The 27,472-nt window shown below is 32.3% G+C and overlaps 2 protein-coding genes across 3 annotated transcripts; one reads left to right on the forward strand and one right to left on the reverse strand.

Moving 5' to 3' along the window:
* The first annotated feature begins 1,028 nt into the window (after window positions 1-1,028).
* Window positions 1,029-8,100, forward strand: LOC105840886 (protein krasavietz). The gene is made up of 8 exons (XM_012687970.3): window positions 1,029-1,185; window positions 1,665-1,736; window positions 2,610-2,890; window positions 3,653-3,957; window positions 5,213-5,456; window positions 5,535-5,754; window positions 7,491-7,652; window positions 7,739-8,100. Exons 2-7 carry the CDS (start codon window positions 1,676-1,678, stop codon window positions 7,640-7,642), a joined length of 1,263 nt encoding a protein of 420 aa, XP_012543424.1. The 5' UTR covers window positions 1,029-1,185; window positions 1,665-1,675; the 3' UTR covers window positions 7,643-7,652; window positions 7,739-8,100.
* A 2,160-nt stretch (window positions 8,101-10,260) lies between these two features.
* On the reverse strand, window positions 10,261-27,184 carry LOC105840885 (putative U5 small nuclear ribonucleoprotein 200 kDa helicase). Of its 2 annotated transcripts, none has more exons than XM_012687968.3 (6): window positions 26,990-27,184; window positions 26,317-26,480; window positions 23,529-24,048; window positions 21,674-21,920; window positions 17,776-18,103; window positions 10,261-16,358 (listed from the first exon to the last, which is right to left on the reverse strand). In XM_012687968.3, exons 1-6 carry the CDS (start codon window positions 27,032-27,034, stop codon window positions 11,261-11,263), a joined length of 6,402 nt encoding a protein of 2,133 aa, XP_012543422.1. In that variant the 5' UTR covers window positions 27,035-27,184; the 3' UTR covers window positions 10,261-11,260. The 2 variants fall into 2 exon arrangements, with proteins under 2 accessions (XP_012543422.1, XP_012543423.1); XM_012687969.2 differs by lacking the exon at window positions 26,990-27,184 and having other exon boundaries at window positions 23,529-23,904; window positions 23,967-24,048; window positions 26,317-26,376.
* Between the last annotated feature and the right edge of the window lie 288 nt (window positions 27,185-27,472).

A 27,472-nucleotide genomic window follows, 5' to 3' on the forward strand; every position in this document is an offset into this window, starting at 1 on the left:
AAACACAAGTGATCAGTGAGCGGTCAGTGATTATTGGTCCTTATTGTTAGATCTCAAAATTTAGACCAATTATATTAGCGAATTACTCAACTGTTGTGCAACGGTTGTGTTTTTTGAACGTAATCATTCTTCCACCATAAGGCTGAAATCACATGGTGCGGAATAGAGCTGCGGAATAGAACGTGCGTCATAGACCTAGTAAAGACTTATAATCAAAGGACGGGATTCATAGACCGATCTTAAGCTCAAGCATTGTCTTAAGTCTAGCTTCGAACCGACTTGAGACTTACTTAACCAATGAAATAACAGCATTGGCCTAGTTTACATCGTGCATTTGATACGCGTATCAAGTAGTGAATTTAAGCTGATCAGCCAATGATTAAACACATTCACTAGTTATTTACTATTTGATACGCGTATCAAATGCACGATGTAAACTAGGCCATTGACGTCTCAAGATCGTGCTTAAGCTGGAACTTGAATAAGATTCGACTATGAATTCCGGCCAAAGATTCGCCAATGGCGAACACAATTTTGATTGGTCACTTGAGTCACATGGTTTATCTGCCATTGCGTACCCACGATTCAGCCTAAGGCTAAAATCACATGGTGCAGAATAGAGCTCTGCGGAATAGAACGTGCGTTATAGAAGCAGCCAATCAGAGCTTTGCCGCATCAACGCATTCTGATGTGGCAAAGCTCTGGGGCTCTATTCTTGAATTCATTCGCAAGAGAAACGTATTCGCAAATTCTGATCTTACAGAAAAGTTGGAAATTTATTGGCTATCGTATGGTTATTAACCAATAAACTTACAACTTTCTGTTAGAGCGAGTATTTGCGTATACGTTTCTCTTGCGAATGACTTCAAAAATCGGGCTCCTGATTGGCTGCTTCTATGACGCACGTTCTATTCCGCAGTTCTATTCCGCACCATGTGATTTCAGCCTAATTGGACCGATGCGAGGAAAGTTTCTCCTTTCTTCCATACGACGCGCAGACAGAAAAATTGACCAGTCAGTTTCTTATCTATAGTCCGTCAACCATCGCTTCTTCTCTATCGAATTCTCTTTGGTTCCGCTGACCTCGAGTGTTAGAGTCAGTTAGAGTTTTCGTTGTAACATCCAATATCGGTTAGATACGCCTGGAGTAGAAGAGATTGTTCTACGATTTCTACGTGCTTCGAAGTAAGTTAAATGCGACGAGCGGGGAACATTGGTCGATCACGAGTCGGTGAATTCGTTGCGCGCCTTTCGCTGGATTTCCTCGAGTTATATTTAATAGCTTCGGCCATCATCACGCGCGGGATCTTAACCTCTGAATCAACCGTATTTCTATCATTACATATCGTGATCCGCTGGCCTGTACGTCACGGACCTATTCGATAATAATACGTAGACGATTCCTGTTACCGCCATTTGCTGAGGATTACACTCGATGATCCCGAAATTAAATATGTTGCTACATGATACGATACTGCCATGCATGCGACTTTACATTTTTGCAATTTTACAATAATAATTTCATGGTTGGAATTGCACAGCGATTCGAGCGTTTGTATGAATTCCTAAAAAAAAAGCTTAAAGTATTTTTTTGCAACTTTGTAGTTTATTTTTGGAAAGATAATTTTATTAAATTGCATATTGATCTGTGTGTTCTTTTTCAGAAGAGTATTGTATGAGTCAAAAAATAGAAAAACCGATATTATCAGGTCAACGCATAAAGACCCGAAAAAGAGGTAAGGAATAAATATTATTTATATAACTTTAGAATTCACTAGGTGATTTTTCAGGTACTATACTTATTTGAGTTTAATATAGTTGATTGTTAAAATTTTGTTTAAAATGTTTAATGAGATTTTTTATGTAAAATTTTTTTATATAAAATAGTATTGATTCAGTTATTTTAATATCTTGTGATCTGTAAAGTAGAAAGTATGTAAAAGAATGCTTAAGGGGATGCTGAACCTGTTCTGTTTTACTAATTATTTTGATTATTTTCAATTCATTAATCTTTTAATTGTATTTACAGGATTAAAAATCCTTTTCCAGAATTAAAGTACAGACAATAATCTAACATAATGCGCACTTAAGAATTTTATACAAAAAAAAAAAAACATTTTTTATTTGTAAATTAAATTAAAATTTTTTTTGTTTTTTGTATAAAATTTTTACATGCACGTTATGTTATTGTCTGTACTTTAATTATGGACAAGGATTTTTAATTATGTAAATACAATTAAAAGATTAATTGGAAATAATGAAAATAATTGGTAAAACAGGACAAGTTCAGCATCCCCTTAATTACTTTGGTAAGTTTTCATCCAAGTGCTATAATAATTCAAGTTTAATGGTTTTTATTATTAAACATTTATTAAGTTAAAATAATATTTAATAAGATTTTTTACATCAAAATAATGTTAATTTAGTTATTCTAGCACTTTGTAACCTGTTCAGTAGAAAAAAGTATAAAAACAATTCTTAATTAGAGCTTCATAGATAAATTTTTAATTGGAGCATTAATATAAGAAAGATGGTAACATTCTAGAGTTAAATAAAATTAAGAAAGCAAAGATCGAAGGTGTTACATTGAGAAAACTTTTTCTTTACAGATGAGAGAGAAAAATATGACCCAACTGGATTTCGAGATGCGGTTCTGCTTGGTTTGGAGAAAGCTGGTAACGACTTAGAAGCAATTTCTAAATTTTTGGACGCGGCTGGTTCTAAGTTAGACTATCGTCGGTATGGGGAGGCACTGTTTGATATCATGATAGCTGGAGGCCTTCTAGTTCCTGGTGGTTCCATTGCTCAAGATGGTGACAAACCGGTTAAAACCAGTGCATGTGTTTTTGAGCAGCCAGAGGATATGGAGTCTATGCGAAATTTTGAACAGGTAAAATGTGAACGAGATTAGAATTCTTATAGTTATTATATGAAAGATGTGGAGGTGAACTCTTTGCATAATAAGTAGCTTTATTGTTTTAAGAGGAGGTTCCTTTAAAAAAGTAAGGAGAGTTAACTTTTCATTCATATATTTTTTTTCAAATAAATATATTATTTATAATAAATTTTATAATAAATTTTTTTATTTTTAAAATATTTAATTTTGACATTTGACGAATTCGTAATTAGCAACCTTTTAAACAAATGTTTTTATGTATAATTTCTACATTTAATGATTTTACGTTAATATGGATTTGAAGGTCCGCCATTTTGAATCCGCTATTTTAAATTTTTCATTTCCGACATCAGATTTGAAGTCAGCGATCCTTAAAATTCTTGTATGCAAATCTTGACGTTAAATGCATAAAACCTGTCTAATTTAGAGGCGTTTATCATTTGGGTCCTCTGAGGATCCCACTCTGTCAACGACGTGACAAAATAGGTTTCAAGCGAAGGTTAACTGTGTATCCTTATTAGTTTATTTTAACTTCTTCTCATAGGATTTTTAATAGTATTTTAAAGTTATTTAAAACGAACTATACTTAAGTTAAAGTTAAACTATAGTTTAAAATATTCAAAAATGACATAATGCTTATAATTATAAACTTCTCAAAATTTTATCATATTATATAAAAAGACTAGAGAATCTTTTCAAATGGAATATGTAAAGTGCATTAAATATCTTTAAATTAAATATTTTCTGAATGAACAGGTCTTTATCAAGCTGATGCGACGTTACAAATATTTGGAGAAGATGTTTGAGGAGGAAATGAAGAAGGTGTTGGTTTTCATGAAAGGATTTTCACCTAAAGAAAGAATCAAGCTAGCCAGGATGACAGCATTGTGGATTTCAAATGGTTCAGTACCACCTACAGTTCTCTCAGTTTTGATCAACGAGCATCTTGTTAAGGACAATTTGGCATTAGACTTCCTACTGGAAGTCTTTGTTACTTGGAAACAAGAAAAAGGTTTATCTAGTTTAATGACGGCTCTGAAAAAAGGAGGTATTGAAGGAAGGTAAAGTTAAAATTTATATTAATTATACAGAGTTATGAAATGAGGATTATAAAACATAGTGTTTATTACTGAAAAAAATCTGGAATCTTCCAGGAATTTTTTTTTATCTTTGGTCTTATCCAATATTTGAAATAAAATTTTTAGAAATTTTAAAAAAATTTTATAAAAATTTGAATAAACATCCTGTGAAAGAACTTTTTTTAGCAACTTCAATTTTTTGTCACATTTTGTGTTATAATTTTGAGAAAAATGGCATCGTGATTTGCTTTCTTGGTAAAGTTGATATATTGAAAAAAGTTGTAATTGTTAAAAAAGTTTTTATGAATTTCAAGAGTGTAATTCTTGGGTTTATCTACCTTGTCAAGTTAAAATTTTCACATTTTTTTGCGTACTTTGATAGCCCTAAGTGTGTAGAATATATCTGATTAGTTATAACCAAAATATAAAGCTTTATATCAATGAAAACTGAATTTGACACTTTAAACGTGTTTTTTTCAAAACTTTTTTGAGGTGGCAAAAGTAATACAGCATATAATATTCGACAAATCACCCCCAATCTTTTTTTTTAATGTAAAGCAATGTTTTCTCCATGGAATAAACTACAATCACTTCAATATCTCTGAGTTTTTTAGTTACAAAAACTATTAAAAAATTGAGACATAAAAATTGATTTTTTAAAATAAAGGCTGCTATTTTGTCAATTTGTACCCGAATTAATTCCTTGCAGTCTACTCTAAAATGACATTCATATTACTCAAGAATGTTTTTTTCGATTGTTTCAAACGACTTTTACGATCTTTAAGACGTTTGTCATGAGATCATGTTCTGCATACAGTTTTTAACTGTTTGACTTTTCTCCATAATCAATGTACAAAATTGTTTTTTTTAATTTTTAAATATACATTAAAGTGTAATAAATAAAATACAAAAACAAAGTAGTGCCTATTTTTTAAGTTTTTTTCAAAAAAAGTTTTTAAAAATTGCCTTTTTTGAGGCTACAAGATAGAATGGACCTTTAATAATAGTATCGGTTATATTATCATTGAGCAGCTTTTTACCATACAAAATATAACTGCGCAATAACAGAATAAAGATACTAACATTGTCATTAATAAGAGATACAGAATAGAGGTCTAAATTTCACAGACTTGTATTGTTTATTACATAATTTAGAACTTCATTTTTTATCAATATTTCGGTCGATTAGTTCACTCATCTTTCTTTACGTCTCTTACGATTTCTTTTATACATTTAGATTGATGGAATTTGTACCACCAAATAAACGAACGGAGGAGCATTTCCGGTCTGTATTTGAAACGGTAGGTCTAGCGGATATCGTAAAGCTGCACAAAGCTCAGGCCAGTCAAGAGGCCAAACGGGATCTGCAGCAACTTCTCTTGGATGAATTAGCGGAAAATAGGCCAATGAAGGATATTACATTAGATCTCAAAGAAATGGCGCAGAGGAGTGGCATTCCCGAACATGAAGTGATTGGATTGGTAATGGTTTTTCTCATACACTCTTGATTGAGATATGCGGAAACAGATGTTAGAGATATCATTCTTTATCTTTTATAGATTTGGGTTGTCGTAATGGGCCAAGCCGAGTGGAACAAGAAAGAAGAATTAGTTGCTGAACAAGCACTGAAGCATCTGAAAACATTTACTCCTCTGTTCGGTGCTTTCACAAACACTGCCAGATCTGAGCTCGCACTCATCCTTAAGGTTCAGGAGTTCTGTTATGAGAACATGAATTTTATGAAAGTCTTCCAGAAGATTGTTTTACTCTTTTATAAAAGTATGTATCTAATATATACATATTATATACATAAAAATAACAAAACTAGGCCTCTATAAACACGGTGTTTCTTTTAACTTGTGTATTTAGAATTTTTATTGTTTTTAATGTCTCGAAAACAATATTGTATGTTTGTTTGATGACGATCGTGAACTTTAACTTCTCAAAATGGAAATTGTTTTAGCGAGAAACATGGAAAAAATAATTTTAAAAATCTCTGACTAATATTAAAAGAAGTAACAATGACAAACGGAGAAATAAAAAGATTTTTGCGCGAAAAGTCGAAAACTTGTAGAACAAAACAATCATAGACCTCATTTTGAGCTGTAAACAGAGAAATGTAGAGTAGATCTTGCTTTGCGTGAAGAGTCGAAAACCATTGTGGAACAAATAATTTATGAGCGATGCGCGACGCCTCTCCCACTACATCCTTATAATAAAATTATAACATCCAAACGTGACACATTAATATATACGAATATGGACTTGATTTCTCAATTGCTCTGTTCTACATAGATTTTCGACTTTATACACACTATAATTTTTAGAAATTTTTTTATTAATCTTTTCGACGACGCACACAATTTTTTTGTTTGTGCCCGTGTAGGCAAAAATGTGATCGGAGTTATCAATTCCATCAATCCCCCCCCCCCCCCTATAGTCACATTGTGTGATATAGCTACTTTGTATTCCTTATTTTAATTTCATATTCAGTGGCTTAAAAAAACTTAAGTATCAATTTTTATATGAAAACAAAATGTAAGCTATATAGTGTCAATGCCATGGAAGGAATTAATAACTTTTAAACAAACAATGCGAGACTGCTAAATCCTCTGTGACATTACTCCAAGTAATCTTGGGAATATGTATGTATATCAATATGAAGCTGACTTTGGAGCAGATTTTATCAAATTTATCTTTCTTTTCAATATCGCTTTCTATTGTTTTTTCTGATTTCGAAAATTGATTAGAATTTTTTTTACTATTTTTCCCATATTTCTCATTATAAAAATGCCTCTAAGGCCGGTATTCATAGTCGAATCTTATTCAAAATCCATCTTAAGCACGATCTTGACACGTCAATGCTGTTATTTCATTGGTTAAGTAAGTCTCAAGTCGGCTCGAAGCTAGACTCAAGACAATTCTTGAACTTAAGATTGGTCTATGAATTCCGTTCTAAAAGCAATTTTTATTTTGAGAGGTAAAGTTATCGGAATCGCCTCGTTCAAAGGATCAAATATTATAAGCAAAATGTTTTTGTAAAAGATTATCTTTTTTGAGATTTTCAAGTCATTGCTAGTTTTTAAAATAAAATTATATATTATTTTTTTATATAATTCTCCTAATTATTTTTTATGTAAAAATATTGATGTAGAATTATTAACAAATCAATATTTCGTGTAAAAATATGCCAAAAAATATCTCGAACTATTGATTTTTCGACAATTTTACTATAGCTATACTATTTTTATATGCAGAACATTTAGAAGAATTATATTATATAAAACTTATAATTACATTTTGAAAAGGCAATAATTTTGAAATCTCAGAGAAGATAATTTTGAGAAAAAATTTTTGATTATCTTAACATTTGCTTTAAAATAATTTTTTATGTCAAAATAACAATAGAAATATGTTAAATACTTAAGTTAAAGAAAATACTCTGTAAATTTGTCTATATAATTAAATATTGCTGTAAATATTACCACGAATAAAATCAAATGTTTTACTTTCAGCGGAAGTTGTTTCGGAAGATGTAATACTGAAGTGGTACAAAGAAGGACATTCGGTGAAAGGAAAAATGCTCTTTCTAGACCAAATGAAAAAATTCGTAGAGTGGCTACAAAATGCTGAAGAGGAATCCGAATCAGGAGAAGAAGAGGATTAGGGACATTCGAGTAATTTTTTTACAAAATTTAATACAAAATGCACGAAAAATTACTATATCTCTTATAATTGTATTAAAAAATTTTTTTTTATACAGGAGATCGCATCATTGCCAGTGACAAGAAATGGTAAAAGGTAAATGTTCCAGTGATCGGACATTTAAGAGCTAATCCTTATAGAAAACATGATTTTTTTTATCAAAATGTTTTTTCGTATCTTTTTATATAGAAAAGATTACACTTTAAATAAAAGAAATAAAACAAAATAAACGGTTATTAATTTGTAATTTATTAAATATTTGCAAACGTGTTTGTACATATATATACCAATGTCTGGAGTTTAGGTGTCCCAAAATCCGAACACAACTTGTCTCGATATCCGACCGCAATGTCACGATCAGTTTACTGACATGTATTTAGAAAATATACTGATAAAATGAATAAATTTACTTCTATTAAAGTGTGAACTCTTTAATGTATAAATAGCCAAATAATAGAATATAAAAATCTGTATATTAATAATACAATATAAAAAATTAAAACATTAAAATCTCTTCATTAACATTTTAAATTGTAAATTACAGAATTTATTTAAAATTTTAATCAGTTTTTTAAACACAAAGAACATACAAATAATATTTATATACATTATTTTAAAGTTAAAATAATTTCTAATTGTATCACAATAATTATTTAATACTATAAAGGTAATATATTATAGATACTAATAATTCATTAATTGTCAACAAAGAAATAATTGATTAATTATATTAATGAAAAATTTTTGAGATATTTTGAATAAATATTAAAAGTAACAATAGTAACGAATATTACTCAAAACATAATCTTGTTGATAATAAATTCAGACAGTTAAACATGGACGGACATTGGGATAACCCTAAGTTTATTTGGTACTAGTAACTGTGAACATTAAAATATAAAAAATATTTATATATAAAATTAATTGAGAAAAATAAATGTATAAAATATATTTAAAAAAATCATTTTTTAATATTTCTTTGACAGAAAACATTTCTGTCATAAGTAAATTAAATTTTTTTTTCTGCCTTACAAAGATCACTTGCTCTTAGTAAAATGATTGATATTTAAAGTTAATCATATAATATACCTCAGTTCATTCTATTATTTAACTAAATTAAACTATAAACTTGTTATATCTAGTATATACAAATATATCAATGATTTTTTAAAAATATTTCAGATTTATATTTATATATATTTAATAATGATTGTTTCTTAATATAAAATTGTTTCTTTAATATAAAATGATAAAAAATGGCACATATTTGGTTACTGGGACATTTACCTTGGGTCATAATTTCGAGATAATTCAAGAACAATTCAATATCAGTCGCAAAAAACCACACAGCTCTCGAAAAATATACAATATAAATAAAACTTAAGTCAATGTTAAGTACACTCCAAGATGAATCAAGTATTCAAAAGAATAGAAAAGTTTTTAAATTGTCAATAAAAACTGAACATCCAAATCATTGTGGAGGAACTATACATTTGCAACATCTTTGAATTGTATTGTATTGAATTACTTTAAGAAAAAAATATTTTGTGTTACATTTTTATAATTCCGCTATCAAATATATACAAAATCACAAGAAATTGTAAGAAAATCTCCTTGTGTACGTACAATTTTCGGATCCCCATCTTTCTTTGTATAATAATATTGTACTAGTTTATAGGAAATATATTGACAGGTGGTGTTTAATATTTTGAAGTTTTAATGATAATTTCTGATACTTCCTTCCTATACAGAAACATAAAAAGTTTGCAACTCTCTTCAGCGAGAGAATAGAATCGGAACGCGCATAAAGAGATGGAGTGGGAAGCGGAACGTACTGTATTGATAAATATGTAGTAAATATAGTATGAAAGAGAGCTTTTTTGTCCAAACGAAACGAGTTTTTGTCCGTTTCGAGATTGGAAGCAACTATTATATAGATTCAGGATTATAATAGTGTATTTAAATTACTAAAAATAAAATCATTAGACGAAATTAATAAATATTGCATACTTAACGAACAGATGAAATATCGTTAAAAAAGCATTAATTTTATTTTTAATAACGCGAGACAAAATTATAGGTTTCGAAGAAACATTTTCTTTCAGATAAATCTTCATTGTTACCTGCACAAAATGCAGCAGTTGTGATGGCTAGGAATATCTGTCAATCATGGAAATAACCCTTAAGCTACTTTTTTTCATATTTTACAATAAAAATGCATATTCTACAATGCGGGTTCCAAATTTAGCACATTTCGTCAAATGCCCTTTTCGATATGTCGCGAAAACATTAATTTAAAAATTATAAAATAGTAATAAAAGAATAAAAACTATCATACTATTTAATAGAACACATTTCAGTTTATATTCATATACTTATTTTTTAGCTGTTATTTAAGAAATATAATCCAAAAATAAAGTGGTGTTCCAAATTCGGTTTCTTTCTTCTATTTAAAAGGAACATTTTCTTTATTTATGACAGACAAAAATCGATCTCTTATCATATTTTAGTTATGTATTGACTATCAAGAAAAAAGGATAGCATTTGTCTTATTTTAGAAGAATATGAAGTCTCACATTATTTTTTCTAAATATAATTTTATTTGCAAGTGGTACAAACACAAAAATTGGGTTATGAATGTGCCATTTCTCACCTCAACGTCACAAATTGGTTGCGACAAAAAACCAAGAACTAAGATAGTTTGCAAATAACAATCGACTATGAATATCAATCTATAATGCTCATTAGTATTGCTGCGCCCGTTAGATCAGTCAGCTGTCCTGGCCAATCGATATATTGATTTTTGAGAAGAGCATTGTCAGTTGTCATGAGCTTGACCACGCAAATAAACGAATTAAAGCTCGGTTTCGCGCTAAGTCCGACGTATTTTTGACACGCTTGTAAAGTTCAATAAAATTCGTGGTTTTCCCAGTGAAGTGTGCGAGTGTTATGAATTTTCTTTCTTTACCTACCGTGATCGTGATAGTACCGTGCGTAATATGTAGTATCAATACTATCAAATCACTTATCAATTTATGATATTATATATTTCATATAACTTCAGTTTAGGAACGTGTTTCAAAACTAACAAATGTGCAATAATATTAAAAAATAATACATTGCTTTTCACATTTAAATATAAAAATTTTATTCTATTTTTACATACATTTTATTGTAACATTAATCATTCAAACTATCATGTTGCTTAAATACTATAGGATGTTTTTTTTACACTAGTTTTTATATTCTAAGTATTTTTTGAAATTTCTTCCTTTATACTCTCTATCTCTTTCTCTCCACCTCTCTCTTTTACTTTCAAATTACTTAGAATTGTCATATAACCACAAAGAATACATATTTTTATTCTCTACATACATGCTATTGAAATAAGAGTAAAAAGGAATTTTTTAACATTTGAAGTAGAATATTGTAATAAAATAGTAATTAATACGCTTCACAATAAAAATTACTTTAAGTATTTTAACAAATTAAAAAAAATTTAAAAATGATGTCGCAAGTTTTAATTTAGGTACATTCGGTACAAAAAAATAGTAAATAATGGGACATAAATTTAATAATTTTAATCAGAGTCAGAACCGGAACTGGCATCTGATTCATATTCTCCAACGTTTATGGTGAACTTGTATTCTTGATCACAACCAAGATAAGCGTCACTCATAAAGTACAGGGTATAGGAATGCTGACCAGGCGCCGGAGCGACAAAATCTAACTTGATTTTCGCTTTCTGTTGTAATGTCAAACGCTTAATAGAAAGTAAGGAATTACTCTTTGGATCGCCGATCACTACCCACCAGCCTTCCTCACGTTTTTGCGGGAAAAATGGCGCGACTACTGGCCCAATCACCTCATCTTCCCGTTCTAGTTGTACGATCACGTTCACTGTACCGCCGCTATGCAACTTGTCCTTCTCCTGCACCTCGTAAGACATCTCAATATTAGGATAACGATTGCAGAACTTAGCCACATCTGCCATCTGCGCATCGGTTAATTGTAATAGTCGATTTCGATCGTCATCCTCAAGCTCCATCACGTCGAACACGGTCTCTACACCCTTGTCAGTGCAGCGCTTGATAGTTTCTGCAGTAAAATGCGGCAATTGTTTCAAATAAGAGTCTTTGGACCACATCGCTTGCGTTACCATCTGCGCGAGTTCCATAGCGGCGACGGCGGGAGCCAACCATCCAGAGGAACTCAGCACATCGACACAAGCTTGTATCAACCTCACAGCTTTTCCTAGTACTAGTTCGGTGTCCTTTTGCAATTCCGGACCTAGTTGTATCCTCGACAGGTGTGCTTGCAGAAGAAGCTGCGCTTTTACGTGAGGATCGGCCATTCTGGCTGCCTGTGGAGCGTGAGGTAAACGCGCGGCTAAACTTCTTAGTAAATTTTCTTCTCTTTGTCGTACTGGAACACTTTCATACTCAGCAGCCGCTGAAATAATCTCCAGCAAGCCTCTAATCTTCGTCTTGTTATTAAGAGACAGACTGAACAATTCAATAGTGGCGTAATTGATGTAATAATAAGCGGCAATCATTCCCAGATTGAGTGGCAAAGTATCCATCTCATCTTCTACGGCGACACATTTAGCCTGTTCCAAGTCGGTCAATGTACTCTCGACCAGCTCAGACAGATGATCTGAAAGATGCCGATGCGTAACGCCTTGCAAGCCGTAGTAATTAGGATTTTGAGTAAGTCGTCGATAGAGAAAAGTCCACGTAAGATAATCGACCGCGTCTTGCTTGTTCTCAATCGTTTTTGTTACAATTTCTGCGTTAAAGTGATCGTGCAGTCGACGATCCAAGTGACTCTCCACCGGTAGCGGTTCGTTCAAAAACTTCTTGAAAAAGTCCTTTTTTGAGCTTTGACACAAGAGTACACACTTGGCATCTTCGTCTTCAAGCGGACGATTAGCTCGCGCCACCATCTGCAGAACATCCGTAATCGGGTAATCTTCGTAGGCATGTGTCTTGCCGTTGTAGCATTGCGTGTCCATGACTACCACAAGATGGGAGTTGATAGATAAACCCCAACAAAGATCCCTTGTGGCAACTGCCACTTGGATAGCTCCACTGTCAAACAGTTGTTCAACTAATCGACGATCGTCAGTTGATAAACCTTCATGAAGATAAGCTACACCTTGCGACAAAGTTTCTTTCAGTGTCTTATCGGCCATTCGATCAAGAAATGGTTTAATATCTGCCTCTTCTGCGTGAAAGAATCTCGAAGGTTGACCTTCAGCCGCCGTGAATGTCAACAAATCAATGGCCGTTAATCTCGCCTGCCGACGAGTCGGTACAAATACAATAACAGGTTTGTGCGCGGCATGTCGAAGGATTGCATTATATACCGGTTTTGCCATGGCGGCTAATCTTGACGCATTGTGAGTAATGTTAATACCTTGTACGTGCAGTTCCAAAGGTACAGGTCGCACAGAGGGATGAAAATTGAAGGTTGCCGCTGCTGGTGCGCCCAACCACTGTGCAGCATCTTTGGCGTCGGCTAACGAGGCCGATAACGCTATTATCCTAGTAGGTTTGTCGAGTTGAGAGGAAATGTAACGTGCTCGCGAACACGCAACTTCTAGCACAGGGCCCTCTTCGCCACCGATCAGCTGCAATTCATCTACAATAAACAGCTGAATATTTTGCACATTCTTCCGTTGCTTCCACCTACGTGACAACACATCCCATTTATCCGCTGTAGTAATAATAATTTGTCCTTTCGCTAGCAGCTTCAAGTCCGTTCCCGTTTCACCGCTCAGTAAAACAACTTTTCTTCCCAGCTGTTGACCAAATTTCACTGCCCAGTCAGCGTAAACCAATTCAGCTAAAGCTTCTTTGCTCACCATATAAACGCATCGTCCTTCCGGATTCTGCGTTAATAATCGTAGCACTGCGAATTCCGCGATGGTCGTCTTTCCTGAACCTGTAGGCGCTCCAACAAACACATTATCGTCGGAATTGTAGATTGCATTAAATACCTGTGTTTGAATGGGATTAAACTGTGGAAAATCGGAATAAAGATTCTCGAATTTGGCATTTCGTAACGCCGTTATTGGTAATGCTTGCAAATCCAGTAGTTCCGTAGGCGGTAAGTTCTTTTCAGGTAATATCAGATGTCGAAAGCTCACGGGTAATTGCGTTTCTGCGCCGATCCATCGATCGGATACCACACGCAGAAAGTATTGCGGCGGCAGAGGTTCAAAGACTGGTACGAAAAACTTAATTACGTGTTCGTCGGCTGAATATTTGGCTTTCAGCAAGAAATACTCGTGATGCAATATCACTTCCGAGTCTACATCTTCGACCAGGATCCAAAATGCTTCCGACATACCATGAATCTTCTCATCCCATTGGAAATCCGGCGTGATAGTCAATACGACTCTTAAAGTGGAACGTGTGATCGGTTGGATATGCGTGGACAGACCCAGCTTTGGAAATTGATGAACGTACTTGTGTATAGTCTTACCTAGCTTCGGTACGCGAATCAATTCACCAATCTCGTTAGGTCCCAGATCATATAATCTTTCCCATGGAAAGTTTTTCTTCTCTATCTTCTTCACAATTTCTTCCGGCATTTTACGAAACTGTCTGAGCGGCGACATGGATTGCCACATTCTACGATCTATCATCTTGCAGATGGATAAGCATTTGTCTGCCAATTGTGCCCAGCCACGGAACAGAACTATCTCAAAGATAGCTCTCATAAGACGTGAGGCAGACTGTGTTACAAACACCATATCAGACATGAGGGCAAATCCCTCAAGTTTCAATTGCGATATATATGCCTGCAATAACACATTTACCTTCGCACTTGGCTCCTCAATGCTTTCCTTCACTGGTATCGGCACTCTCTCCATCAATTTTTGCAGCTCCAGCTTTTCTTCTTCTCTAACATTTATATTCTTGAACTCGCTCGACAGTGAAAACACCCGGAATAATTCTATTTCGCTCAACGTGCGTTTTAACAACTGATTGTATGTAGACATAGTTTCGTGAGTGCAATAATAATGAGACGCTATTCTGCCCAATTCGGTCGCTTGGAAATTGCCAGACTTGCGGTCATACTTGATCAAGCCACTGCGATCCAGTCCAATTGCGGCGGAATGAATCAAATCAGCTCTATGCAGTTCCAATAAAGAATCCTGCTTCAACTTATCGTGACTTATTCCATATAAATTCGGGCAACGAAGCATTCTAATATAAAGATAGGTATAGCCAAGCCAGGTGACTGCATCTCTGATATTCTGGATCGTACCTAGTACCACTTCTGCGTTTAGCATATCGGACATCTTGCTGATTAATTGAGATTCAATGGGTAACTGTTGATTCAAAAGCGATAGATAATATTGCAGCTCGCTGTGATTTGTAATGAGGATACCCTCACCTTTGGTATCATACTGCGGTCGACCGGCTCGTCCTAACATTTGCAGCACATCTAAAGCGCCCAGTTCCACCCACCTACCCTTCTCTGGATTGTATACCTGAGTACCTTTGATAATAACTGTATGAGCGGGCAAGTTAACACCCCAAGCTAGAGTCGCTGTAGATACGAGAACTTGTATATGTCTGTCGGCGAAAAGATCCTCCACCAGTGTACGGTCCACGCGAGTCATACCGGCGTGATGAATCGCAAAACCATACGGCAGCAAATCCTTGAGCTCCTGATTTTTTACTTGCTCCGCTTCCGTTCTCAAAACTTCCATCGACGCGGAACCTTCTCTAAGGAATTGACCCAAAGTATCTTTCTCTAGGCACATATCTCGAATAGCGCGTGCCGTTTTTCCAGTTTCCTTACGCGAATGCACGAATATCAGTACCTGATTCCTGCCAGCATGTTCCATGGTTTTCTCATAAACAATCTCGTTCATCACTTGAAAGCGTTTTAGCGCTTTCTTTTCGGTGACGCCAATGTATTGCTGTTCCAAGGCTACAGGCCGAAAACTATTGTCGAAATAGAACAGTCCCGTTTCTGGCTTAATGCGTAAAAATGCTGCGACATCTTGATAATTGGGTAATGTAGCCGACAAGCCGATAAGACGCACATCTTCTTGAGTAGTTTCGATATTTCGAATCGTTCTTGCTACCAATGCCTCTAGAACAGGACCTCTCTCATCGTGTAACAAATGAATCTCATCAATAATAATCAATCGTACTAATGATGTGAAAGTCTTTTCACCACCCTTTCTCGTTATAATGTCCCATTTTTCCGGGGTGCACACTATCACTTGAGTAGCGGCGATTTGCTCTCGCGTTAATTGATGATCACCTGTCAATTCGGAGACAGTCAAATTGTACGTTGACAATCGCTTGCGGAAATTGCCAACCATTTCCTGTACTAGCGAACGCATCGGGGCAACGTAAATTACTTTAAATTCATCTGCGTTGATTGTACCATCGGCGTTTATGTGCTTGCCAATTTCCCGCATCATGCACAGCAGGGCTACATTTGTTTTGCCGGCTCCTGTTGGAGCGCACAGCAGCAGATTCTCATCACTTTCCAATGCTGTCTGATATAAGCGACTTTGTATACGATTTAGCGTTTTAAAACCCTCGAAAGCGGGTTGAACGTATTTAGGCAATTGCTCAATTGGATGTAATTTTTCATTCTCTGCAAACGGTTTTGGCTTCAGAGCAGGAACATGAACTTCCTCGTATCTATAAAGATTATTATATTATCATATGATCAAGTATGTGACAGACAGTATATATTTACAAAATATATTATTATCAAGTGACATGGCAGTAACCCATGTCAATAACACAAAGTAATAAAAAAATCAATCTTTTTTTGTCTAATCTTTTTTGTCCAATTTTTGCCTAATTTTGTAGATTTTCTCTAAAATTACTACTATGAATCTAAGCGTAAAATCTGTCTGGATTTTAAGATTTCTCAACTATATTTTAATACAATAATAAAATAATGTTTTAAAGGTAGACCCGCAAATTTTGTTCCAAAATAAAAGTAAATAAAGTGACATAAATACTTGTTTCTAATATTTCATCTTGATCTAAATCTTTATTTAAGTGTTTTAGATATGAAACGCTGAAAATACAAGTGCAGTTTCAAAGAAATTTGGATCAAATACATCTCAAAATCCTTTTGTTTAACTTTAACTTTCATTTATCAGAAACATAAATTGTGTGATTTGGTCTATTTATATTTTCATGTGCTTTATAAGGGAACTTGAGGCATAATGAGGAGAATGGCAGTATCTGTTTACTACACGTAATAAAATATGTTGATACAATTGATACATAATAATTTCTATTAATTAGTTATAACAAAATAGTAATAACAAAATTTTTTGCAGATACAGAACTTATGTAAAAAAAGCGAGAAAGAAAGAATTATGGAATAAGTCAAATTTATACAAATAATATTGTATAAATGTTGGATATGTGTAATCATTGAAGGGAAAAATAAGTTATTATATAATTTCAATTAAATTGAAATTTGTCCCTAAAACGATTTTAGAATGATATTCAGAAAAAGAAGCTCATAAAAAGAACAATTGTGACACAATTGTAAGGTAATTCTATTATGTCGCATAAAAAGCATAATTAACTTACTTTTTACTCTTTGATGAGAAATTTTGTTCATTGAAATTATTATTTTACAATAAAACTTGTGTTTTTTGAAGAGGATATTCGAAAGAATATTTTAGTGGTAAATCGTCTTATTTATTTTTAATAAGTTGAAAAATTAATAAGTTATTTAACCTTAAGGTTTCTATTAACATCTAAAAAATATTCAAATTTTTTAAATTATTTTCTTAGTATTTTTACAAAATAATCCACTTTGTATAAAAATCTGATAAAACTGCTAAAATTTATATATAAATTCTAAAAAATTATTAAAAGTATTAAAATATAAAATATTTTGAACAAAATTTTTACAAAGATATCAAAAAATACCAAAACTACGCTTCTTAACAACTTTTGTAGCAATTTCTCTAAATCCAAATATAATATTCATTCTGCGCCCAGATTCAAAAATGTTTAGTAAAAATACATAATAAACGACTTATTAAATTTCAAGACAATTACTCAGAAAATGACTTGTTAAACTTACCCTTTTCGCTGTTTTCGAAAACTTCCATCAGGTAATTGACAACGTTTGTTAGCCATAAAGTGACTTCCCTGAGCAAATATTAAGTCTTCCAAATCTATTAAATTTCTTGTACCTTCAACCTGTCCTCCGGGCCCTCCCGTATCTTCGTTCTCTTCTCGCCTCTTGCGCTGCGATCTCGCTTCCATTGTCTCGTCGGCGTCGTCTTCACCTTTACCTGTATCTAACTGTCGCAAGATTTTGGCAAGCATCGGATCATCGTTCATTTTGTTACGAATTTTTTGTCTCTGCGACTCAGACTGCGACGAGGCTAACAACGTACAATATGCAACTGCAAATTTTACCAATAGTTTATTTATATTCATTTCCTTTAAGAGAACATACGCTGGCGCAAAAAAAACGAGACAAATTTTGATCAAATTTTTAGGCAATTTTCAAAGTGATGTAACTTTGCGAAAAATCATCTAAATAACATGAACTTTTTCTTAAATTAAAAGGCAAAGACTTTATTTTAAGAATCCTTAGGCAAAAGTTTCATTTGTTAAGTGTGACCTTTTTATATTGCATGAAAACCAAACATGTTTTTTTTTATTAAAAAAAGTAAAAGTTTGTTATCATTTTTCACAAGTTTCTCGTTAAAATCTTACTAATATTAATCCAGATTATTAAAGCTCACTCTTTTCTAAGCAAATAAAAAAAATGTCAATACAATGTTTCTTGTTGATTATACACGAGTTTGAAATTTGCACTACATTTTAGCGTATTTTAGCGAATAAATACAGTATTTTTTGGATACCATGAAATGGTATCAATATAATATTGCACATTGATTTTATTCATCTTTAACTCAATCATACCGCCGTCAGAGTGACCCAATGTGCACCACGTGAAGCTTAACGGTCGAATTTTGCACATCATATGGCCCTGAAAAGACCGATGTTTGTTTAAATAAAATTTGAATTTGAATTTTTTGACTTCAGTGAAATTGGTGCGTTAGCTATCCGCTATATTCAGATCAATAAGTACAAATTTCCACCGATAAATTTCTGAGCTACATAAAGTGCAAAATCCGACCGTCAACCTCTATGTGGTGCACATTGAGTCACTCTGATGAAGACGGTATAATTGAGTTAAACACAAATAAAATCAAGGAAAAAGTAAAATGTTAGTCGACAAATAAAATCAATGTGCATTATCATATTGATACTGTTTCATGGTATTCGAAAATATTGTATTTACTCGCTAAAATACCTTAAAATGCAGTGAAAATTTCAAACTCATGTATAATCTGTGTATAATCAACAAAAAACATCGTATCGACATGTTTTTTTTAAATTGTTTAGAAAAGAATAAACTTTAAGAATCTAGATTAATATTGGCAACATTTAACGAGAAACTTGTAAAAAATGACAATAAACTTTTACTTTTTTCAATGAAAAAAAAACATCTTTGGTTTTCATGTGATATAAAAGGGTCACACTTAACAAATTAAACTTTCGCTTAGGGATTCTTAAAGTAGAGTCTTTGCCCTTTAATTAAAAAAAAAATTCATATAATTTGGATGATTTTTCACAAAGTTACACACACACACACGTCATTTTGAAGATTGCCTAAAAATTCGACCAAAATTTTTGTCTCGTTTTTTTGCGCCAGTGTATATACCCAAATAGGTCAAAATAATGCACAACTTGGCAATTTTTTTTTTGTAAAAAAAGATAAAGAAGTCGTGTTTATTGCAATGTAAGATCATACTTTTCTCTATTCGTTATTTAAATTTTATTAATCAGTACATGTATCAAATGCATTGTACTTAATAAAATACTAATAAACTAAGATAATAAACCAAGCTAAATCCTAGTGGCATTATAAATGAAATTCACAGAGAAAAGTCGTGGATACTGGCAATAAACTTTTTAAAGCAACACTCCCTTATTTCTAAGAAACTAAACATTGAATTGTATTAATAAAAAGATAGTGCGTTTAGATAATTGAAAAAATAAAAACTTATAATTTATACTTTTTTTAATATAAAGTCTATTAAAACAAATCTAACCTTTAGACATATATAGTCGCACTACACGATGCATCTTGCGGAACAGTATAAAATATTCATGCAATCGATAAAAAATGTTTTACATTAAAGTACAAAACTTCTATCCTCATAAATGTTAACTTGTAAATATTTTGTACAAATAACTCATGTTAAAGGAAAAGAAAAGGAAAATATAGTTACACTATTTTAGTTTTAGTCCCCAATTTCTCAGACGTTCATTTTTTACATTTTTTAAAAACATTAATTATTTAAAATAAAACAATTTTGTAAAAACTGTTATATGCATCTGATAAAAGACATTTTCCAGTTTACATTTGTTTCCAAAGTTTTATTTTTAGCTTTTATTTAAAAAAATACTATTCAAAAACAAAATGTACCAGTATTTTGGTGACTTTCCTTTACGGAATATTCTCTGTAAAATACACTTTTTATAAAAGAACTGATAACAAATTCTTTTTAGCTTCAAATTATACCCATTATTGTCTTTTTCTATTAGTATTTTGATTTTTTGAACATTACAGCCATTTTGAATGATCAAAATGGCTGTAATATGATTAAGTTTTAGAAAAAAGGCTTGATTCTCTTCATTTAAATGTGATAAAATATTTATTTTTATCTAAATTATAGTATTGGTTTAAAAATATTTTTTTAGGAGACACAAATGACACACAGGTTGTCATACTCGAGCACAGTAAATGGAATAAGATATATAGCGTGTATACGATATCTAACGTGGCAATGAGAAAGTAGCTGTGAAGCCAAGCGTATGTGTACAGATGGTATCAAACAAGGCATAAAGATAAAGATTAAATCGTCTATTCAGTCGGTAGGTCTTAGCGAGTCTGATTAATAATTTTATTGTGAATTTTAATTTTCCTAGCTCATATAAACTGCGCGCCGATATTTTTTGTCAGTTTTGAAACAATTATTAGCTAGATTCCAATGTTAAGAAACACCCTATAAAATCTTTCTCTTTCTCTCGAAAAATTAAGGAGCTCTCCTCGTTCTGCTCTATTTATGCGCGCTCCATTTATGCCCTCTTGTCGAGCAGAGTATAGATGCAATTTCTGAGCTGATTTCTAATGTAACACTTACTATCTTTCTACTTGCTCGTTTCCTTCCTTAATGTTCCATAAAAGAATGGTTTTAAATTAATTAATTTTACTAAATATATATAAATAAAGTAATTTTTCGGAACAAAGTTTTGCAAAGAGGTAAATTCTAATTCCAATTTTAATAAAATTTTACATATATATAAAAAATCAAATAGATAAATTTAGAATTAGTGATAAATAAAAAAGAAATAGGGAATTATACATTTATGTTATTTATATCAATATACAAGTCTCAGGAACATAGTGATATCAAATATGTTACATAAATTAATTGTAAATACATAAAAACTGTGAAGAATTGGGGAGTTAATAATTGGTCCACTATGCAACAAAAAATTAATATTGGGTTGTATTTGTAGTAAAATTAAACATATGTTTGTACAATTCAACATTAAAATTTATATTTTTATTAGGAATGTCATTATTTTTAGATTAAGAAATCTGAATTTTTCCTGTTTTTTTTTTCTTAAAGCTATAAATTGGATCTCTGCTATTTTTATTTTTAAAAATACCAAAAAATAAAGATAGACTTATATATCTTTAATCCAACACTATACTTTAGATTAAAATAAATATTTTATCACATATTTTAAATAAAAAAAATTTTTTTTTACTGTTTTTCTAAAACCCATATTAGATTTTTTATAAAATTATATATCGTAGAAATTAGCACTTATAAAATAAATATTTTAAATCTAACGATTTCCTATTACATGTACAATCTTTTTCTTACCTGTATGTCTATACTTTTTAAGCTGTTTAATGAAGTCAAAGCAATCATAGCCTAATAAAAGCACAAGCTGATTTTCACATTCGCGATCATCCGCATCATTTTTCAAAACATCTAGTACCTCAGCAGCTTTCTCTTGAGATACCATGGCGTCATCATATATTCTACTTAATCTTCTTTGCAACCAATATGCATCTATGTCTAACGGATGTAACGGTTTTTCTTTCTTCATTTCTTCTGTTCCACCCAACTAAAAAATATGTATTAGTTCATAACTATTCAATATTCAAAACTCAATACTCAATATTACATTTTTAATACATACACATTTAATATTCTAATAAATTACTGCTAAGAACAGGATTGTTAGCAAAGTAGAAAATAATAAATTGTGTAACAAGTGCAAAAGTCGCCTTCGGCTAGTGCGTCCACTCCTCACACTCGAGAAATAGCCGATCCACATAAGCACATACTATTTTTTGTTACAAGTGTATAGAAAATGGCGGAGACGAAAAGGGATTCAAAGCAATTGTGGGTTCCCCCACAAATAAAAAAACTTTATTTCTATATAATTTTAACCCTCGTGTGCAAATCACAAAAAGTAACGATAAAAGTAACTATTAAATTCGTTACCGTTATTCAAAAAAACTATGTTACACAAAATAACGTCGTTACCAATCCGTTACCGAAAAAAGTAACTGTAACGGTAACGGCGTTATAAGTAACGCGTTACTTCCCAACCCTGCGTAATCGGCCGGGCAAAAAATATTAAGAATCCAAAAAATTTCTGAGTATTTTTTAACCTTTCAAAAAATAATCCAATGGTTTTCAAAGAAAGATTTTAATTTTAACATAGTCAAAAAAATTATTAAATAATTAATAATTAAGGAATTATTATTGAGCCCAGACTTTTGCTGGAGTGTCGTACACCTCGGATTGGCACACAAGAGTTAAATAAATTAAGTTCTCTGCAGTCTTTCTTTCACAGTTTGGACAATCTTTGTGAGTTTGCTGTTATTTTGAGTAGTGTTTCGTTATTAGGATTTTTGGATATTTATCTTTACTGACACTAATCACCACGTATCGACTTCTCATCATGTTATTACTGATACTGGCTACTTTCCTGTTAGGAGACATAAATTAACAGGTTAACACACCCAAACATAATTCGCTCTGGTTAAATGGAACATGATATACACAATATGTATATATTATGACCTTATCTTACAAAATTTATTGTAAAATTTCTCAAACAATGTGTTTTTAAATTTTGTAAATGTTTCAATAAAATTTATAAATTTTAATGTAAAATATAAATTGTTATTTATGATTACAGAGTACGTAACGCTTAATATTGCAACTTTCTATTATACAAAACAACAATTTTACTATATATATAGATATGTACTCAAAGATTCTATCGCAATACTGGAAGTAGATACATTCTTTCATCAAAAACACTTTGACTTTCCTACCAACTAGAGTCGAAGTATATCGATTAAGTTTGCATTAAATTCTGGAAAGCGACGAGTGTCAACTTGTGTCATAAGTGTTGACTGTGTTCTATAAAAAAAAAGCAGCCACTATCACGTTTGATTTCTTGTATGTAGTCTTGATATAACGCAATGTCTAACTTTAGATGAAAATGATAATTATTAAAAACCACGAGTATATTAATTTTATTTTTTGATAAAATAATAAAAATATTATCCGCATATAAAAGATTAAAACCTCGAATTTTAATTTTTGCAGACAATCGGTCTCCAAATCATCTAAAACAATATCTGGCATAGAATAAATAAGAGACCTTATAGGAATAAAGAATATAAAAGAACAAATTCAGTAAAAAAAAACTCACGTTTTCCGCATGAATAGCTCTGTCGTCATTAGCTTCTTCACCTTCATCTCCCTCATCATCATTTTCTCGAACTTCTCCATATACATCTTCATCATCCTCCTCACTACTTTCTTCAAATTGTACATTGATTCCATACGTTTCGTCGATATTATCACCATTTGTTGTACCCTTCTCATCGCTGCCAAAATCCGTGATCTTCTTACCAAGATTTACAAGCAGCGCGAATCTTTCCTCTGCTAATGGACCGAGTAAAGATTCCGTTTCTTTTTTCTTTTCTTTCTCTTTTGTACGGTCATTTTTTAACACAAGTAATACTTCATCAGCTGCACCGCAAAGAATATCGCGTGGTTGATCGCCCAAAGCTTCTTGTATGAAACTAAGCAATACCTCATAAGTTTGACGCGTCTCTTGTGTTTTTGGACGATATGTAATACCAACCATTTCATCCACACCTTCAGATAACAGTGTTGCTCCTTTCATACGTGTAAAGTCATACTGCGCTTCATCACGTTTCTGTCGTCTGTAAAACACCAAAGATATTAATTTTGTATAATTTCTGTATAAAATTTTTCTTTTAAACATATCTCTGCTGTTTTTAATTACATAAAAAAAATATTAAAGAAAAAGATTGTTTCAGGGAGCAAATATTAAAATAAGCAAAAAATTTTTCTCAAGATCATGTTTTTTCAAAATTATCGCTTTTTTACGTAATACAATTGGCTATATGCAGCAGAAAAAGCACTTTTGTAACTGTTGTAAAATTCTTCAAAACGATTAGTTCTTGCTTAGTTCCTGTTAGAGTCCTGTATTAAAGGAGAAGTGAAATTAACTGCCATCTTGAGCCCATTGTGAGATTTGATAATGCTGTATTGCAGTAGAGTCCTATATAGGACTTTACATTGCAGCACATGTTTATAGTGGAGCACAATACGTTGTCATACATAATCTGTCTAAGATTTAGAAGTTACTCCAAATTGTTTTAAGATAATTTATGCAGAAGAAAACCTTTTGTAAGGTAAGTGTTTAAAGTGAAATACTGTTTCCATTTAATTTATTTAATAATTTCTTATTTATTTTGTTAAATTAACAGCTTCTCAATGTTTGAAATCCCGCTAACTTACGGGTTCAACATGGCATCAATGCATTAAACCAATCAGAAATTCCGACGTTGATTTCGTTTCACTCTTAATACAAAACTTTAGTTCCTGTCGGATCTATACCTGATTCAATGAGAAACGTTGCTTAGAGTAGACGAGCTGATAGTTAAATATCGTCAAACGGCTCAGTTTCATATTACAAGTATATTTTTATTCTAATCCCTCTCTAAAAAAGGCATGTTAACTGACAAAGAGAGTTCGGGTGACGCGGACTTCGAGTCACCAATTTAAAAAAAGTTTATACGTAGTATAGTATTCTACCAGAAGAGTACTCGAGCAAAGGGATAGGATGCAATTTTTTTTTAAGTTAATTCAATCAACAATTTTGTTTTCTATCTTTAAAATATGCACTTTCAAAAGGTAATTTTTTTTAATCTACTCATCAAACTGGACATAATTTTTATTCAACTCACGACAACTTATTTTATACATTCTACCTAATATAAAATAAAATAAATGCAACACCACTATTTGAACATAATTATATGATTTAAAAAATTACAAATGCAAAAAAAAATGTTACGCCAAAACTCATTCATCCTGGTCATCACTATTATATATAGTATACATTATATATAGTAAATATTATATGTAGTATATATATTTATAGTGGCGTTACATTAATTTCATCTTATATCATAGAATGTATAAAATAATCAATTGTTGAGTTGAATAAAAATTGTCCAGTTTTATAAATAAATTGAAAAAAATTACCTTTTGAAAGTGCACATTTTAAAGAAAGAAAACAAAATTGTTAATTAAATTAACTTAAAAAAAAATTTGGAGAACAGGAATTGAACCCTGGTCCGCTCCTTGGTAGCCACGAACTTAATACCCAAACTACGCCACCTTCTCAGAAATCAATCTAACAGAGAGGAATGTAAGGAAAGCCATAATTTTTAAATTTTTTCTCGGAAATGGCCGAGTGTTGCATCCTATCCCTTTGCTCAAGTACTCTTCTAGTAGAGTACTATACTACATATAAATCTTTTTCAAATCGGTGACCCGAAGTCCGCGTCCTCCTCTTGTGAGTAAATTTCGTTCGTATCGATGCCTTGAGGCCTCTTTTCTACGACGCTGATTGATTCTCTTGCTTACCTCTCTTTGTGTTGCGATAGTAACTGTCAGCGCAATTAAATTTTACAATTGTGAAGTTTAATTTTGACACATTGTGTAACAGTTCATTAAGAGAAAGTTTTAACAGTTTGCGTACCTCACATATGTAACTGAGTTTCATTATTTTTAGCTTTAATCATGATTCGCTGACACAAATCACAAATTTATACGTGATTTTACATTTACTTCAAAGCAGGAGCCAAAACTGTTACATTTTCAATAAATTCTGCCAGTTGTGTTGTCTTAGAAAAATTGTCTCATTTATTGTAAATCATTACTGGCGATTTTTAAATTATCACCATTAACTTTGTTAAACAGTTTTTTATATTTGTCAAGAATTGAAACCATTACACCAAAATTGAACTCATACAGTTTTCAAATATTTTATTAAACCATAACTGAAACTTTCTGAAATAAACCATAACTGAAATCACAATTTTATTTCGATCCAGGTCCCTGGTGTAAATACAAAATCTAGTGAAAGTTGTACATAAATAATCTGGTGATAAACTTACTTGACTTTTCTCTCCTCTGCCTTCCCAGGTTTGCTACGTTGGGCCCTATCGCCCATACGCGTCCCATCTAATTTTCCCACAAGGGACATAACTTCACCGGTAGCCTCATCGCGACTGCGTCTTTCTATTAGCCGGACATCAGCTTGTAAAACAAGATTGGAATTCTGCAAATATTAGTACAATATAATGCAACAAAATCATGCCGTAATAAAACGTAAATACGCTTTTTTTAAGGGGATTATTTATGTGCTTCCGCCTACTCCAGTATAATGGCTGTTTTGGCACGCCATTTTTTTTTAAATTCATGTCTATGCTTAGATACGCGTTTTCAACTTGCCCAGTAGTGCGATTCTGTAACTCGTTAAAAGGTATCGGTATCGTTATTGCAGTTGTTGCGCGGATATTTTATATGGTAAAAAAGCTACGCAACGACAGTATAATGATACTGACTCTTAACGAGTTACAGAATCACGACCCAAGTTAGGCAATGTGGTCATTCGACGCAGAGTAAACGCCATAATGTTCTATAGGTTATAAACTTTAAAAACGTAATGTTATAAAATGTCGCATAAGAGTAAAATTGTAAATTATAGAATATTAATATGTCAAAATAATTATAAACAAATGTTGCATCATTATTAAAAAACAAATTTAAAAAATAAATAATACAAACCGCTTTATATTCGTATTGCAATTGACGTGCAGCAGCATCCGCCATGATTCCGTCGTCTTTTTCAGATGCGTCGTTTGCGTGCGTTCCGAATAATCCGAATAAGCTTTCGCTATGAGTGCGTTCGGGGAGACGCTATTAGCACTACATCAGAGCAGCAGCGATCGTGGGTGCGTTCGAAAATAGTTTTCGCTGGTGCTGGGAGAAAAAGTTAAGTTGGTAGTATATATCAGAGAGAAACCTGTGGTTTGTTCGCGTCGCCATGCTCCAACATGCTCCTACTCACTCCAACGCATTCTAATAGGTTGGCGTCATCGGAATCAACGTATTGGAGTGCGTTAGGGTGAATAGGAGCATGTTGGGGCATGTGACGCGAACAGACCCCTGGGGAGCGGCCACCGCGGCCTTTTTCGTGCGACCGATTTGACTAGCATCAGCGCCAAACATGAATGTAAAGTCTGTTTTACATTAATCGCAAGCAGCTAG

This window comes from Monomorium pharaonis, chromosome 7 (genome assembly GCF_013373865.1).
Source record: "Monomorium pharaonis isolate MP-MQ-018 chromosome 7, ASM1337386v2, whole genome shotgun sequence".
Taxonomy (NCBI): domain Eukaryota; kingdom Metazoa; phylum Arthropoda; class Insecta; order Hymenoptera; family Formicidae; genus Monomorium; species Monomorium pharaonis.